The 18,208-nt window shown below is 48.8% G+C and overlaps 1 protein-coding gene across 1 annotated transcript in view; it reads left to right on the top strand.

The window, feature by feature from the left end:
- Nucleotides 1-18,208, top strand: part of LOC8052914 (chymotrypsinogen B-like) — a 40,994-nt gene that overhangs the window by 14,665 nt on the left and 8,121 nt on the right. The window contains exon 5 of the mRNA XM_040499558.2: nucleotides 15,985-16,259. Within this exon, the coding sequence (XP_040355492.2) occupies nucleotides 15,985-16,259 (275 nt within the window). The remainder of the gene's footprint in view (nucleotides 1-15,984; nucleotides 16,260-18,208) is intronic.

The following is an 18,208-nucleotide window of genomic DNA, read 5'->3' as shown; positions in this document are numbered from 1 at the left end:
GGCTCTTCCCCAGGCACAACAGGCGACTGTGAGTGCAACTTCTGCTTCCTCGTCCAGCGCCGAATTCTGCACGCTCCAATCAGAAATCCGGAACCTGACAAAGGCCGTTGCTGCGCTCAAAACCGAACGTGGTAGATCTCCGCAACGCCGTTCGGGCTACCGCAGCCGGTCTCGCTCTGCGTCATCTTTCACCAACATCTGCTGTTATCATTACACATTCGGGGACCAAGCAAAAAGTCGCAGACCACCTTGCACAATGGGAGCGGGAAACGGGTTGCCCCAGCACCGAAGTAGACGTGCAGTGCAGGACAAACGGGGTGCCAGCTTTTCTTTGTCAGAGTCAAGTCATCTGGCCTCCAGCTACTGGTCGACACCGGGACAGGGGCCAGCATCCTTCCTGCATTCCCCAGCGAGCGTCTTCAAACACCGTGTGCACTCTTACAAGCAGCGAACGGCACATCCATCCCTGTTTTTTGAGAACGATCTCTGAACTTTGACCTTGTACTCCGCTTTGTACTCCGACGTACCTTTCCTTGAATTTTATTGGTCGCCGGAACTCAACACGAGAATCAGCGCCTCCAGAACTTCGGATTAATTGGTTGACGTTCGCCACAAGTGCCTGCTAGACGCTACAACGTTTCTCTCCGCTTCGAGACTAGCGTCCAGAACGTTATCGCTCTGTCTTGCCCCGATTGCAGAGAACGGTACCTGCCATTTTTCTAACATCCGCGAAGAGTTTTCCGACCTCACCCGTCCTTGCAACACCAAGGTTCCCGTTCGACACCACGTCAAGCACCATATCGAAACATCAAGACCTCCCGTGCTCGGAAAACCACGGCGGCTCCCCCCCCCCCCCCCCCCCCCCCCCCCCTCCCCGACGAACTGCGTGTCGCTTGTCAACAGTTCGAGCATCTGCTTGACTTCGGAATTATCCGCCCGTCCAAGAGTTCATGGTCATCGCCGTTGCACACGTGTTAGAATCGTGCTGAACACGAGAGCTCATAAAAGACGAGGGCGACGACGAGCTACAACGAAACGTGCAATGACAGGAACGTTAAAAGCTATGTACATATATAATGACTTCCACATTTTGACGACTGCGTATTCGACCTAGTCGAGTAACACCTGGAGACTGGCGAACACGTGGGGACTAGCGGGATTTCAGCCGGATCACGACAGCCGATCGCTATCCAGTGCCTCACATTCATGATTTAACAGCAACGCTCGACGGCCCCACGATCTTCTCTAAACTTGATCTGGTCCGGGCGTACTACCAAGTCACAGTTGAACCGGCTGACATCGAGAACACCGTGGTCACAACACCATCCGGTCTCATCGAACTCGTCAGGATGCCATTCGGACTAAAACTATGCCGCATAGACGTTTCAGCGTTTCGTCGACCAGGTGCTGCGGGGTTGGCCGTTTTGCTAAGCCTACGTCGACGACATCCTCGTTGCCAAGCGGCTTCGCCGAAAATCACACAAAACACCTGAGTGCATTCTTAACTCACCTGACGAACTACGGCATCGTCGTTAATTTCAGCAAGTGTTTGTTCGGCAAGGATGTACTGGAGTTTCTCGGACACAACGTCAACGCATCGGTATTCGCCACATGAAATCTAAGTTTTGGCTATCCGCGAATTCCCCCAGCCCGTCAACAAAAACAACTACGTGAGATTTTGGGAATGCTTCATTTCTGGGCACGGCAACTTCGGAACCGACAAGTCATCTAACATGCCGCTCCTGTTTGTAATCCAACAGATGCTGCTAATATGCACCGCGTGTCCGCCTCACGGCCCGTCGTCGGCTACTCTCGCCTTGGGATCCGGATTCGTCCAGCAAGAAACCTTCGTCCCGCCCGTCAACCACAGCATCGCAGGCCTGCTGCACAATCATCGCGCAGCAACCATGGAACAGTGCCGGAGCAGTACAAGAGCGGATCCCGCGGCGGCAATCGTCACTGGGCACGGCAACTTCGGAACCGACAAGTCATCTAACATGCCGCTCCTGTTTGTAATCCAACAGGTTAGTGATGGAAATTGCGTTAACTTTAGAAGTGACAACCGATTTATTATTGTTCTGCCGTGCCCACAAGTGTTCTTTGATTGTGCCATGAATTGTCGGGATAATCTGCTGTTACTTCTTTCTGGTGACGTCGAACGAAACCCGGGCCCAGAGACGAGACTAGAAACGATGATTTCCCAAGTGCTCGAAAACCAAAAACAGCTGAAAAGTGAACTTAAGGAAGTAAAGGAAAACCAGATAGCGTCCCAGCAAAGACAAAACGCAATGGCCGATAAAATCACCCACCTTGAGACAGCCCTTGACGTCCTCCAGAAGAGTAATCAGCAGATATTGCAGCTACAAGGAACGCTTCAGAGTCTAGAAGAATTGGTATACTTACAACGCGAAAAGATAGCAGATCTTGAGGATAGAGGTAGGAGAAATAACCTAATAGTATTTGGCATTCCTGAAACGCCAAATGAAACGGTTGAGAACCTGAAACAAAGTGTGATAAATACTGTCTTCCAACAACAACTAGGCGTAACTGTGAAGACAGTGGAACGAATACACAGGCTTGGAAAAAGGACAGATGGAAAAATTCGACCGGTCATCCTAAAACTGTATGATTACAATGAAAAAGTGCTTGTGTTTAGGAATTGCAAAAAGCTAAAGGGATCAAAGATATCGGTATCGAATGATTATTCCCAAGTCACCCTAAACAGGCGTAAACACCTTTGGGATAGCGCAAGATCGGAGAGGGCCAGTGGAACTCACGTACGACTTATTCATGATAAGATTCAGATAGACGACCAAATGTTCGTCTGGAACGATGCCGATGATTGTCGTGAAAAAGTTGGCAGCCATCGAGGTTCGCAAAAGCAAGCTAGATAACTCCCTGATAACAAAGAAAACTGCCTACGTCTGATTAACGTGAATGCAAGAAGCCTTCTTAACAAAGTGGAAAGTCTGGAGCACTTGTTACTGCTGTACAACCCGCATATTGCTGTAGTTACCGAAACCTGGTTACATGACCACATAAATGATTGCGAGGTTGTGCCACCATCATACAAAATACTCAGAAAAGACAGAGGCTCCCGTGGTGGGGGAGTCGCTTTAATTTACAAGAACTACCTTTCGTGTATTTTGATGCCTGAGTGTTCATTTACTGAGAGTTTGTGGTGCCGAGTATAGTTCGGCGGGCATTCCATTGTAATTGGCGGGGTTTATAGATCACCTGATTCATCGCCGCAGTTTTTAGAGAATATCTATGATTATTTACAAGAAAATGTCACCTGTAGATCTAAAATAATAATTGCTGGTGATTTTAATCTTGCTAGCGTTAAATGGGACCAACTAGATCCTGGTGTGACCGATGTTAAAAGCGGTGAATTATTGCTTGACATTGCTTTTTCTAACAATCTATCACAGGTGGTTCAAGAGTTTACTAGAATTACTGATTCTTCCCGTTCTATACTAGATTTAATTTTTGTGTCAGAATCTTTGAAAAATTATGAGGTGGTTGTTGAAGATGGATTGTCGGATCATAAATTGGTGTTGCTGTCCATCAAATTAACCGCTCAATCACTAAATGCAAACTGCCCGACAACTGAAGTGTATGATTACAGTAGAGCTGATGACGTCAGTATTCTGGATCATTTAGAAATAAGCCTTTCTTCTTTCGTAGATATACAAGACGTGAACCAGTTGTGGAATCAATTCAAAAAGATAATACGTTACTGTCTTGATAAGTTCGTTCCAAAAAAAGTGAAACGTGTTGCAAAGCAAAACCCCTGGGTAACGAGAGAGATAATTCATCTCAAGCGTAGAATAGCACGTCAACGAAAGAAAAAGCCGCGTAATAAAACTACAATCCAAGAGATATCTCGTATTCTTAAAGATAAACTAAAATCTGCAAAGGAACGATACTTTACTGAGGTCATGCCTGAATTTATAAGAACATCACCTCGTAGGTTTTGGCGTCACCTCGCGCCGTCGAGAGATTGTGTGCAGTACGTGGCTCATGACAATCATGTCATCACTGATCCAGGTGAAATGGCGAATTCGTTTAATGATTTCCTTCAGTCAGTTTTCTTAGACAATTGTGACCTCGCCGAAAATGCTGGTGAATTTAGTCATGAGTCACACTCGAATATGCCAGAATTGCAAGTTACAGAAGAGGGTATTTTTGCGCAACTATTAGATATGGACACAAAGAAAGCAGTCGGTCCAGACGAAATACCCAATACCTTCCTAAGGCCCTACGCCGAGTGGGTCTCAATATATCTTTTTGTTATTTTTAGTGCCAGTCTAGTAAATTGCGAAGTACCATTAGATTGGTTATCAGCGAGGGTCGTTCCAGTTTATAAATCTGGAGATAAACATTCAGTTGACAATTATCGTCCCATTTCCCTCACGTGTGCATGTTGCAAACTACTAGAGCACATTGTTTCAAAGGAGTTGTTTAAGTTTTAGAGCGCAGCTCTTAGGGGCCCGTTCCCGGCTTGAGCGGCGTCGCCGTCGCCGTCGGCGTCGCCGTCGCCGTCGCCGTCGGCGTAACCAAGGTCGTCCCAAGGTCACTTGACCCCCAAGGTCATCCCAAGGTCACGTGACCCCAAGGTCATCCCAAGGTCACGTGACCCCTCCCAAGGGTCACGTGACCCCAAGGTCACGTGACTCCCCAAGGTCACGTGACCCCTCCCCCAGGGTCACGTGACCCCCAAGGTCACGTGACACCCAAAGTCACGTGGCTCCCCAAGTCACGTGACCCCCGGGGTCACGTGACCCCCGATGACGTCATCAGTGACGTCACTGATGACTTCACCGGCATCCGCATCGTCAGCGTCATCATCAATGATGACGTCATCAGTGACGTCACCGGCATCCGCATCGTCATCGTCATCATCACTGATGACGTCACTGGCATCCGCACCGTCATTGTCATCATCACTGATGACGTCACCGGCATCCGCATCGTCATCGTCATCATCACCATCCGCATCGTCATCGTCATCATCGCTGATTACGTCATCAGTGACGTCACTGATGACGTCACCGGCATCCGCATCGTCATCGTCATCATCACTGATGACGTCATCAGTGACGTCACTGATGACGTCACTGGCATCCGCATCGCCATCGTCATCGTCCCTGATGACGTCACCGGCATCCGCATCGTCATCGTCATCATCACCATCCATATCGTCATCGTCATCATCGCTGATGATGTCATCAGTGACGTCACTGATGACATCACCGGCATCCGCATCGTCAGCGTCATCATCACAGATGACATCATCAGTGACGTCACTGATGACGTCACCGGCATCCGCATCGTCATAGTCATCATCACTGATGACGTCACCGGCATCCGCATCGTCATTGTCATCATCACTGATGACGTCATCAGTGACGTCACTGATGACGTCACTGGCATCCGCATCGTCATCGTCATCATCACCATCCGCATCGTCATCGTCATCATCGCTAATGACGTCATCAGTGACGTCACTGATGAGGTCACCGGCATCTGCATCGTCATCGTCATCATCACTGATGACGTCACCGGCATCGTCATTGTCATCATCACTGATGACATCATCAGTGACGTCACTGATGACGTCATCGGTATCCGCATCGTCATCGTTACTGATGACGTCATCGGCATCAGGATCGTCACGTGACCCCCTAGGTCACGTGACCCCCACCTAAGGTCGCTTGACCCCCCCCCCCAGCACCCTTCCCTCCTCCTCCTCAAGAGCTGCGCTCTAATTCGGCGTTACAGGGAGTTGTAAACGGCTTTCACTTCTTAGAACATTCGAATATCTTTCTTTCGAACCAGCATGGATTTCGAAAATCCCTCTCCACTGTGACCCAGCTTACAGAAACATTGCATGACTTCGCCACGTCTATGAACAACAGAGGGCAGATCGATGCCTTATGCCTAGACCTATCGAAAGCTTTCGACCGAGTACCCCATCCTGAACTTATAAATAAATTACTGAAACTGGGAATAAACCATAAAGTTATCCTGTGGATCAAGGCCTACCTTACAAATAGAAAACAATTTGTAGAAATAAGTAAAACAAACTCTTGTTATGTCTGCGTTCCCTCGGGCGTTCCGCAGGGATCCGTTTTGGGACCTGTTTTATTCTTGTGCTATATAAACGATATAGTGGAAAATATAGGACCCTCTTTTGCGGTGCGCCTTTTTGCAGATGACTGCTTGTTGTATTCAGTTATCTCTTGCCACGATGATCAGGTCCGGCTTAATTCGGCACTGCAGACAGTAGAAAAATGGTGTAAGGAGTCAAAAATGAGAATTAACTTAACTAAAACTATACATTGTACTATAACTAACAAAAAACAAAATATTCTACCATTCGTATACAAGCTTGGAAACGAACCTTTAGTACAGGTGAACGAGTTTAAATATCTTGGCCTTACCATATCATCAAACTTAAGCTGGAAAACTCACGTTGACAATGTGTGCTCAGCTGCTAGGAAAAAACTCTGGTATCTCAAGCGCAATCTCAAGCTCGCTCCCCCTGAGACAAGACTAACTGCATATAAAGCACTAATACGGCCTACTCTAGAGTACGCTTCTATAATTTGGGATCCTTTTAGAGCCTATCAGATAAATAAACTAGAAAAAATACAAAGGATGGCAGCCAGTTTTATATAGTCGAGATATCAGAGAACAGAATCAGTACAGGAAATGCTTAACTATCTCAACCTTCCAACGCTCTGTGACCGTAGAAAAATAGCACGCCTTAAATTCTTTTATATGCTACAAAATGGCCAATTTAATTTTAATACGGACCCTTACATAGTTGCTCGGCAGATCAGGCCTATCAGAGGCAACCACTTAAACCACTACCAAATAGATACGGCAAATATTGATGCATATAAATACTCCTTTTTTCCAAGAACGATAACTGAGTGGAACAGCCTACCACAAGAATTAACAACAGCAAATACACTAACCTTGTTTGAAAAAAGCATTCTGAACCTTTTTCAAAGATATCTATCGAATCCTTAGTATTTCCTATTCACGTATAATCATGAGAAAATTGTGATGTTATTGTGTGATGTCTTTGCTTCGTCGCTGTTTGACGATTTATAAATTCAATGTCAAGCGCTATTTTTGTATGTTTGAATTGTTGTTGATACAGTGTCCTTGTTTCTTTTTGTATTTGGTCATATGTATTCTCGTGCCTTGTGCACCCCTGTAACAACCCTAACGGGTTAACAGTATACCTAAAATATTTCTACCGCCGCTTTTTACCTAACTGCGCTGAGAAACTTCAACCACTCACCGACTTGTTGAAAGAGAACCACAGCCCATCGACACAACTTTAGTGAGACGATCATGCCCGCCAGGCATTTCAGCGTGCCAAAGAGCTCCTCTTGGAGTGCACAATCAATGGTGGCACACCGGATTAAAAACGCATCGCTTAGTCTGGTGACTGAAACCACCGCCATCGCGGTGGGTGCGATGCTTTAGCAGGTGGTCGACGCGTACACTCAGCCGTTGTTGTTCTTCTCACGCAAGCTCTCACCAACCGAGCAACGTTACAGTGCCTTCGGTCGTGAACTAGTGGCAGTGCACTTGGCAGTAAGGAATTTCCGCCATTCGTATGTAAGGCGGCGACTCGCCATAATGACCTGCCCTAAACCGCTTATGCACGTCTTCCGCAACTTGCGGACGGACAATGGAACTCATTCCCAACGGGAGCAGCGTCAGATGTCCTGCGTTGCGGAGTTTTCATCCGACATTCGCCAGATCCAAAGTCGGAACAACGTCGTTGCTTACGCGCTCTCCAGGGCAAATATTTGCGAACTAGAATCTCCGCAGTGGTGGACTTGAAGCAAATAGCGAGTGCTCAGCAGACGGACAGCGAGCTGCAGAGCCTGCGTGACAGGCCAGGTGGACTCGAGTTCCGGATGGCCGCACTACAGATGTGCGACACGGAGCTTCAGTGCGACACCTCCACCGGAACGCCTCAACCCTACATACCCGAACCTTATCGACGCATGGTGATCGAAACGCTTCACAGGCTTTCCTATCCGGGAATTGAGGCAACTCAGCGCCTGCTGACCACAAAATGTGTTTGGCGCTCCGTCATCCGGGTTGTCCGGTGGTGGGCGATGGCTTGCCTTCAATACCAGCGCTCCAATGTTCACCGGCCTACAGTCATGACCCTAGTAAAGTTCCCACTGCCGGGCAACAAATTCGAGCATGTGCACCTAAATATCGTAGGACCTATTCGACCATCCGAAGGTTACACGTAACTGCTTACCATGGTAGATCGATTCACGAGCTGGTCAGAAACCGTCACAATCACAAATGCTACAGTGCCAACCGTTGCTCGCTGTTTTCATGAATTTCCCACTTCGGAGTGCTGTCCAGAGTCACAACTGACCGAGGTGGTCAGTTGGAATCAAATCTGTTCAGGCAGCTGACGCAAGTCCTCGGCACGACGCACACACCACAGCCTACCACCCTTCAGCCAACGGTCTTGCCGAGCGACTCGATCGCCACTTGAAGTCCGCCCCCACGGCCCACGGTGACAGCTTCCACTGGACAGAGACCCTACCCCTAGTTGTTCTCGGCATACGCTCGGTGTATACGTCCTACCTCGAGTGCACTAGCGTGGATCTAGTGTACGGAGCATGAGCAAGACCGACTGCAAGATCGAACAAACTACATCAACCGACTGCGTGCAGTGACAGACAGCCTTCGACCAACGGCCATCAGCCATCAAACAGCCGCCGCCCTCATCCCTGCCGAAAAATCCGGTATAACTTTTCACTATCCGGAATATGGAACCGGAAATTTGTTACTGGAAACCCGAAATCCAGATTGCAGACAAAGGAATAATTTCTGAAAATCTAAATTCCAGATAGAGTCCAGATAGAATCCAGATAGATTTCCGGTTCCATAATCCGGATAGCAAAAAGTTATACCGGATTTTTAGGTAGGGATGTCATTGAGAACCTGACGCACTGCACGCGCGTCCTTGTCAGGCGCGGTCCCATCAAGCGTCCGCTTTAGGCCCATTACGACGGTCCTTTCCGCGTGCTAAAACGCCAATCAAAACACTTCACATTCCGTATTGGAGGCCAAGAGGAGGTGATTTGTATGGACTCCCCACGCCCACGACGACGGAACTCGCCACAGACGTCGAAGGAGGCAACCACAGCAAATAACCTTCGCCTTCCCCATTCCTCGCTCCCAGACCTGCAGCCGCGCCGGACCCCCGGTTCAAGCACGGCTCTCCGACGGCTGCTCGGAATCCGCTTTGGACGAACGACGCGTTACGGCCGCAGAGTTCATTCATCACGCCCCATACCACAAACTAAACCACACGGAGCTAAATAGACTCAACATCATAGTCCGCACGACGATTAAAACGGCCCTTGGGCACCTCGACCCAACGATTACTTCAACTCGATTAGGACAATACTATTGAGGAACTGATCGAATCCCACACAACCAGACAACGCACCCGCATGAGCTACACCAAGACAAGACAAGACGTCCTTCGGGACTCGGCTCTCAGAGTTCCGAAATCCCAGAGCACACCATCAAAGTAGGGCCAGCCCCACCCGCAATCACTGCCAGGATACCGGGCATGCCACTCCCACGGAACATGCGCCCAGAGCTCAGTGCCTGAAGGAGAGCGGCCAGAGTACGTGCTCTCCAACGACTACACGGAAACGACCCATGTACCTTTTACACCGACGCGGCAGATTACCCCGCACCAATCAAATATATGAGCATAGCCGTCTGCGATTCAAACGGTCAGAACAGGACAATGGCCTCCCTTCGAGGTAAGCTCCCCAGCACCACCTCGGAAGAAGTAGCTATTGCATTGGCCTTAGCACACATATATCACACTATCAAGGATCATGAGACCCCATGCGCTATCATCACCGACTCAGAAGCGACATGTAGAGCATACGGAGGAAACTCCCTCCCCCATTTAACGTTATGAATTCTATCACCCCTTGACCCTTCCTTGCTACCACTGGTCCGCATTATATGGACACCTGGCCATGCTTCTCTTCCCGCAATGAGAGCGCACACGCGCTCGCCCGAGAAATAACACACCGGGAATTACAGGAGGACAGAGAGGAATTTAGCACCAGACATTACAGTACCAACCTTCCCCCAGCCCCCTTCCTCACTTACAATGATGTCACAGAATACTACCGTACCCAGCGCAAAACTCCTCCTCCGCCTCCCCCCCCCCCCCCCCCCCCCCCCCCGTCCCCCAAGACACTAACCCGGCAGGAGGAAATCTCATGGCGCCTACTACAGACCCACACCTACCCAAGCCTATTTCATAAACAGCGATTCTTCCCCACCAGTTACCCAGATATTATGTCCGGGTCGCCAATCCCCACAACACACCTTCTACCTCTCCACATGGACCCGTCTAACCCCATTGGGAAACGGCATCGAACCCATCTCCCATCCTACATTCTCTTCTTGGAAGGCTGCGCTGTCCAGCACAGTGCATGACAATCAGCGACGGCTGATTGAACGGGCCAAGCGAATAGCAGAAACCAAGGGAGCCCTTGGACTAAGGACACCGCCCAAGAACGAAACAACGACCTCACTTCTTAAATAAAGAATTTTTAGAGCGCAGCTCTTAGGCGCCCGTTTCCGGCTTGAGCGGCGTCGCCGTCGCCGTCGCCGTCGGAGTAACCGCGAGGTCACGTGACCCCCCAAGGTCACCCCAAGGTCACGTGACCCACCAAGGTAACCCCAAGGTCACGTTACCCCCGGAGGACACAGGACCCCTAAGGTCACGGGACCCCCAGGTCACGTGACACCCAAAGTCACGTGACTCCCAGAGGTCACGTGACCCCCCAAGGTCACGTGACACCCAATGTCACAAACCCCCTTCCCCCGCAGTCGCGTGACCCCCCCCCCCCCCCCCCCGAGGTCACGCGACCCCCCTCCCCCGAGGTCAGGCGACCCCCCCGGAGCATATTCAAGAATGAGGGGAGGAGAGGAGAAGGAGGAGGAGAAGGAGGGGTTTACCTCCCCTCAGAGCTGCGCTCCAATTCGGCGTTACAGGGAGTTGTAAACGGCTTTTCACTTCTTTTTCTCTCTCTCTCCCTCGCTGGCCGGATCGGCTTGTTCTCAACGAAGCACAGCGTTCGCCTGCTTACTAGGGAGGAAGTGCTGTGGCGGCCCAAGTAGACATGCTCCAGACGAGGACGGTCCTGCGACGCAGACTGCGCAAGCGGATGGCGGCCGCAGGGGTGAGACCCGGCGCCGCGCATTCCGGAGTAGGAGAACTCGGTGCCCGAGCGTCGGGAGACCGTTGGCTCAAGAGCCAGGCGTCTTAATGGGTTCTCCCTCACCTACCTGAAGACAACTGGCCGAGAGGCGGCCTTCGTCTGGCGCTTGTAAAAGGAACACGTCTTTCGGACCGCCTGGGTAGCTTTGTTATTAAGCTTATGCAGTCCCCGTTAAACGGTTATCTCGTTTCCTTCTATTATATACGTACACTGAAGTTCCTTCGCGACCACACTCACGTTCTGGTGTGTCCCCACGACCTCATCTTAGCTTCTACATGTATGAGAGTTGTTTACTCTAGTTGACACCACGCTGTGCTGGCACATGCACACGAGCAGGGCCGGCGCTAGGCATGGGCGAGCGGGGCGGGCGCTCCGGGCCCCGCGCTTACGACAGGGCCCCGCAAGTGACAGAGGGGCCCCGCGGTCACTCGCCGGTTGAACTTTTTGGAAAATTTCAACATCGCCACTACAGATAACTTTCATTGCTGAATTTTCCAAAGGAAAAAAAAAATAGTTAGCTGACCGATGGGCGCGGGGCCCTTCGCCAATTTGCGGATTGCTCCACCCGGACAGAAAAATTCCTGTGTTACAAAACTAACCTCTCCTCGTGGATTTTTCCAAAGGAAAAAATAGCTGGCCGACGGGCGCGGGGCCCTTCGCCAATTTGCAGACTGTTCCACCCGGACAGAAAAATGCCTGTGTTGCCACAATGCCAGCCGGACTGTTCCACCCGGACAGAAAAATGCCACAGCTATCCCACCGCTGCCACCATGACGCGGTTGGGCAGTGAACAGACACGAGACCAGCCTGTGTGAGTGTCAGAACCCATCTGTCGGGCGAGCCCGCGTTTATTCATCTCTCAAACACGCCCCGTCTCCCGTGCGATGGCGCCCTCTCTCGGCCGCTTGCCTAACCCTCCGACAGTCTTCGTGCCGAACGCAGCACCACCAGCCGCAGAACTCGTCCGGTCCGACAATCGGCGCCGAATCCCTTTCGACGGCTATTCCAGGTGTCTTCGTGCCGAACGCAGCCCCACCAGCCGCAGAACTCGTCCCTTGATTCTGCCGCCTCCAAATGACCGTCGCTTTTGTCGGGCCCCCTTTCCAGTCGCAAGTCCCCGCTGAGGGATCCCAAAAGGGTCCCCAGGGGCCCTGGGGACCCTTTTGGAATCCCTCAGCGGGGACTTCCGACTGGAAAGGGGCCAGGGCACGACCTTGGGAAACTCGACAGCTTCCTTTCTTTTTCGTTCTTGAAATTTTTGGGCCAAAAAGACCGCGTTTGGGACGATCGTCGTCACTTTCGTCAGATATACTACAGCCCGGCGGTCCGTCCTTCGGCCGGCTACTAGTGATGCAAAACTATCGATAAATTGACTATCGATAGTGTCCCAGAACTATCGATAGTCGACTATCGATAGTACTATCGATAGTTTTTCGATAGTCGACTATCGATAGTTCTTCGATAGTCGACTATCGATAGTACTATCGATAGTTTTTCGATAGTCGACTATCGATAGTTTTTCGATAGTTTTTCGATAGTCGACTATCGATAGTTTTTCGATAGTCGACTATCGATGGTTTTTTACTATACTGGCGACTAACGATACTATCGCTAGTGCTCTCGATAGTCTTGCACCACTATAGTCCGTTACAACTCAAGAAGGCAGGTCGAGGGTAAGATGGGCCGGGGAGGAGGAAGCAGACGGAACGCTAAAGAGAGAAGGAGGTTCCCCCTCTCTTCTCCGGCGGTTCGTCTGCTTCCTCCTCCCCGGCCCGTCTTGCCCTCGCCCTACCGTTCGCCTCCCCCTTCTTTTTTCTCCCTAACCCCCATCTTCGTCATCACTGAAAGCTGAACCAAAGTTGGGATGGTAAGTGCCTGGGCTAGTTGGTGCCCCGTTTGAAAAAAAAATTAAAGCGATAAATAGACAAGAGGGAGCGACGCAAACTACTAGTGTCGCAAAACTATCCATAGTAAACTGTCGACAGTACTATTGATAGGTTTACGATGGTCGACTATCGATAGTTTTCCGATAGTCGATTAACGATAGTTTTCTGAAATTCGACTATCGATAGTTTTTCGATAGTTTTTCGATAGTCGACTATCAGTACTATCGATGGTTTTTTGATAGTCGACTATCGATAGTACTATCGATAGTTTTTCGATAGTCGACTATCGATAGTACTATCGATAGTTTTTCGATAGTCGACTATCGATAGTACTATCGATAGTTTTTCGATAGTCGACTATCGATAGTACTATCGATAGTTTTTCGATAGTCGACTATCGATATACTATCGATAGTTTTTCGATAGTCGACTATCGATAGTACTATCGATAGTTTTTCGATAGTCGACTATCGATAGTTTTTTTCACTATCGATAGTCAGATTTCTGGCGACTATCGATACTATCGATAGTACTATCGATAGTTTTGCACCACTACCGGCTACACCAGGACAACTGGCGGTCCGTGGGCTCGATATTTGCCCACCGTCAAGCATCACGGCCGCGACTGCACAAGCCCGAACGTCGCGAAGCTCGTCGTGCCGGACTGGCCCGGAGTGCGGTACTGTTCACAATTTTTTATTGTTTGTCGTATCCAAGAGTTTCTATTACTTTCGTTACCTTTTGAGATGTTTACCCGCATCGCACTATCGCCCGAAATAGTAACGTTGTATTGAGTTCCCATGGCTAATCTGTGTTATCGTTGTTTGAACGCTAAACCCAGTACCTAGTTTTTATTTAGCTGAGTTAAACCCTTGTTTGCTCGAGAGCCTTTTGTCTTTGTCTCCCCTCTCCTGGAGCCCGAGTCTTGTAGACAAGCGTGTGTATGAAAGCCGTGGCGGCCCGTGGCGGGTGTGCTTGGTGCGCCACGCTCCACAGCCACGTCCCGTCCCAGTACGGGACGGCCAGCCTTACCCAGTTTCTAAAGCGTACTGTCACCGTACGAGTAGCCTAACGTCACATGGGTATTGCTTTATGTTAGAGGATAGGTCAACACTTTTTTTGTCGTTCCCTTCTGGGTTGGCAACGGCAGTCGAGTCGCGAGAAATCGTCTTGTGTAATTCAGTTGGTGGTCGGACATAGATGGTGACGGTGATACCGCTCTCCGTTGCCTCCGCGGAAAGGAGCTTTTCGAAGTTTAAACTGATCAAGACATACCTCCGCTCAACGATGAAACAAGAACGTCTGTCTGGCTTGGCTACGCTCTCCATAGAGCAGGAAATTTTGTCGACCATTGATAAAACTAGTGTTGTAAATATGTTCAGTGCAAGAAAGGTGAGAAAAGTTGCCTTTTAAGTTTGCAGACAGGCAAAAGGTCCGCTCCCGCCTGTCTGCACATACAGCACGCGGTGAGCCAATGATGACGAAAATATACTTTTACAAAAAGTATATTTACATTACAAGGCGCGCTGCAATGTATATAAAAATTTTCAAGAAAGAGCTTTTCGATAGCGCCATCATGGACGTGGCACGTGCCGTGTTAGCTCTCCGAAGCGATGAACTTGCCCGTCCTAGACTGTGTGATATTCCCATTGGGCTGGGCACTTGCGTAGTGTATTGTTGCTTTCCTTCATATCTTCGTATAGTCTATGTTTTGTAATGTTATTTTCTCGTTTTCCTTGTTGTGACTTTATGGCTGGCGTGCGTCGATAGCACCTTTGTAATTGCTCAGTTCTCTGTTCTGTTCATTTATTACATATATAAAAAACCAAGCCAATCTGCACATAGCACTACTGAATAAATACACACCAGAGATATCCCGCATGATAATGTGCCCGTCTCGTTTTTCTTCATGTTTAGTATAAGCGAAGTTATTTTTAAATTTCAGATTTTGCTTTTTAAACTTTTGTTGACATTTTTTTTTTTTTTTTTACTTTCTTGCCCTGGGCCCCGCGTTATGTAGCGCGGGCCCTGCGCACGAGGATCCGATCAGACGAGTTTGCACGCCGTTTGGCTAGACCTCGGGAAGTCCTAGCAGGGCCGAAGAACGCTATGTTTAGTTACGGCGCCCTGAAGCAATACCACCTAGAAGACAAGGCTTGCGCACCCCCCCCCCCCCCCCGCCTTTCCCTCAAGCGTCATCACTATGGATGCATGCAGTACCGCCTAGGCTGCGTCAGAATCGCCACCAGCGTATGTTTCAGCGTCTCACAACGAGTGTGACGCTAGCACGCTGCAACGCCAAGACGGATGTGTGTTTCGTTTTGCGGTGACATTCGTCAAGCTTCGGCGTTTCTTCCGCTTGGAGCGAATCGGGGATCTAATAACGATGACGTCACGTACAGGCCTTGTGTCCTAGGGAGTATTGGCTGAGGAGGTTCGTCATAGACAAAGTACGCATGAGCCGTAAGTGCGAAATCGAGAGCGGAAGGGAAAATGGCGTGGAAATTCTCAGGATCGTGCTAAGGAGGCGGTGCAGAACCGACAAAGGCGCCACAAGGATAATGAATTACGCAAGCGCCAAGTTGCTGTCACTGTGGAACATGTTACTCGATTGCATAAATGCAATCGAATTTTTAATGCGTTCTAATTACCTGTAGTTTCTATGCCTCTCGGACAGTGGTTGGTGTTTGAAGCATGTTGGCGTGACCAATCAAGTCTTAGAATGTACAAATTCCCCTATTTTCTTCCGTTATTAATTGTAATCAATATTTTATTTTTAGAATATTACTATTACGATGAGGATGACTATAAAGATGAAGAGGAAATCGAAGATCAAATAGATGATTCTAAGGTTCCGACATCTATGACCGAAAAATCAAATAATTTAGATAGCGTCGGATCCCAAGAGTACGGCATAGGATTCCTCGCATTCAGGTACGCAACAACACTGATGGAAAAGAAACTAGATCTGATTGATCATAATCAATGCTCTGCGCAAACAAAAAGCAAAGTTCCTGGTTATTTCATTTGCACAGACGGAGCAGGAACATGTCATGTGAGTAAAGCAACCCTTTTTAATCGTATTTCCTATAACACAAAAAGTCACATAATATATATTATTGCTTTTTACTTCTAAATTAGTAAAGCCTGGCATGCTTAATTCGAAAAGTTTGTTCACCCGTCCGTCCGTCTGCGCCGTTTCCGGCTAAGTTGAATGAAGAAATTGACGTTACCTGACTTTATGTCGCCACCTAATCACATTTCGCGTAAAACTGACCGAGGAAGTTACCTGCACTTTAACTGAACACCAAATGAATGTTTTCTATAATTGAAGCAGGACAATTAAGTTGTACGATTTAGAAACCAATTTATGTTACCCGCTAAATATACTGGTAAAAAATAAAAGAAGTTTACAATTCCCTGTAACGCCGAATTGGAGCGCAGCTCTTGAGGAGGAGAAGGGGAGGGTACGGAGAGGAGGGTACGCCCCTCTTCCTCCGTACCCTCTACTCACCTCTTCCTCTCCTCCCCTTCCCTCCTTCTCTCCTTTTTCCCCTCCCCTTTTCCTCCCTTCCTCCTCCCTCTCTCCCTTATTCATCCTCCTTCTCGCCTCCCTCCTCCTCCTCCCTTCCTTCTCCCCGTGCCCCTCCCCTCCCTCCCTCCTCCCTCGTCACGTCACCCGTGACCCTCTTGACGTCACTCGTGAAGGCCTCGTGAAAGTGGTGACCTTCGTCGCGACCTTCACAAGTGACCTTTGTGACGTCACTCGTGACCCCAGTGACCCTCGTGACGTCACACGTGACGTATCGTGCGACGTCATTATGGGAAACGTCCCATAGTGCAACGCGCGGTTACGCCGACGGCGACGGCGACGCCGCTGAAGGCGCAAACGGCCGCCTAAGAGCTGAGCTCTAAACTGACATCATCTGACATGTCACGTGACCTCTACACTCATTAAACTTCCCCGCTAAACTTAAATGTGAAATGTTAGTATTCCTGCAAAGTATAGCAGGAAAATTGGCGTCCCGTGACCTACAGACTAACTCAGTTTTTTTTTTTTTTTTCAAATTTTATGGGGGACTGAATTTGTTTCCTTGTAAAACTGAAACGTTCCCCCTCATTCATTCCCTCACCATAGGTCTTGGCAGATAAAGGTCGTTCAGTTTGGTTTGGCTGGAAGACTCGCTCAAACATCTTCATTTCGCTTCAAGGTCTAAACAAGGGGTATAAAAATCTGAAGTCTCCTCAAATTGATTCTGTGACAGAACTCTTTCTGCAACATGCGTTAGCAACGTGATGACAAATCAATACATCCTGTTGATGAAAATACCATGTGTAGTTCCAATCGCCCGTTTCCAATTATCATTTGTGTCCGTTTTGCTTGTCTCATTAAGTCTCGGTGCCAACAAACCCATATGCTCCAAAATGAGATGGTTTATTTACTTGCGCATAAAATAATAAAAAGTCGTTCAGAAATCGGCTCCATTTGTGGAGCTCGTTGCCATCCACTTTAGGGGCAGGACGTTTAGCTACGCCATTGTATACCAACTGAGCTGCAGAATTGAAGATAGACACATCAGTCAAATGACAACACATATTGTAAATATTCCTCTAAATTATTTAGGGTTACAAGGGATGTTCCCGCAAAACAGTTATTATACACCATGACAGTGATTAGAGTGTAATTTCTTACTCAGTATTATCGTAAACCGGTAATACAATTTTCCATTTCGATCATTTCTTCGCATGCGTTTGGTCAGAGTATTATCTGAATAGTTGAGTTCGCACACTAATTTGACAAGTAGAAGTTTCAGTCGGCACCAAGGTTTTTTGTTCTATATGGTAGGCTATACGAACTTCCGAAGACATATATATTCGTTTCAGTTTGCGTCCAGACGCCGCGGACGATACCAGCTAATGGAACCCATAATGCAGCGTTAAAACCGCAACTCACTTTGCCTTTCTGCTTAGGATTGCCTGAACGATAATAGAACTCGTATAGAT

Source organism: Ixodes scapularis, unplaced genomic scaffold (assembly GCF_016920785.2).
Source record: "Ixodes scapularis isolate PalLabHiFi unplaced genomic scaffold, ASM1692078v2 PGA_scaffold1__304_contigs__length_218370807, whole genome shotgun sequence".
In the NCBI taxonomy this organism is placed as follows: domain Eukaryota; kingdom Metazoa; phylum Arthropoda; class Arachnida; order Ixodida; family Ixodidae; genus Ixodes; species Ixodes scapularis.
The sequence above is the reverse complement of the archived record's forward strand: the minus strand, read 5'-3'. Positions and strand labels throughout refer to the sequence as shown.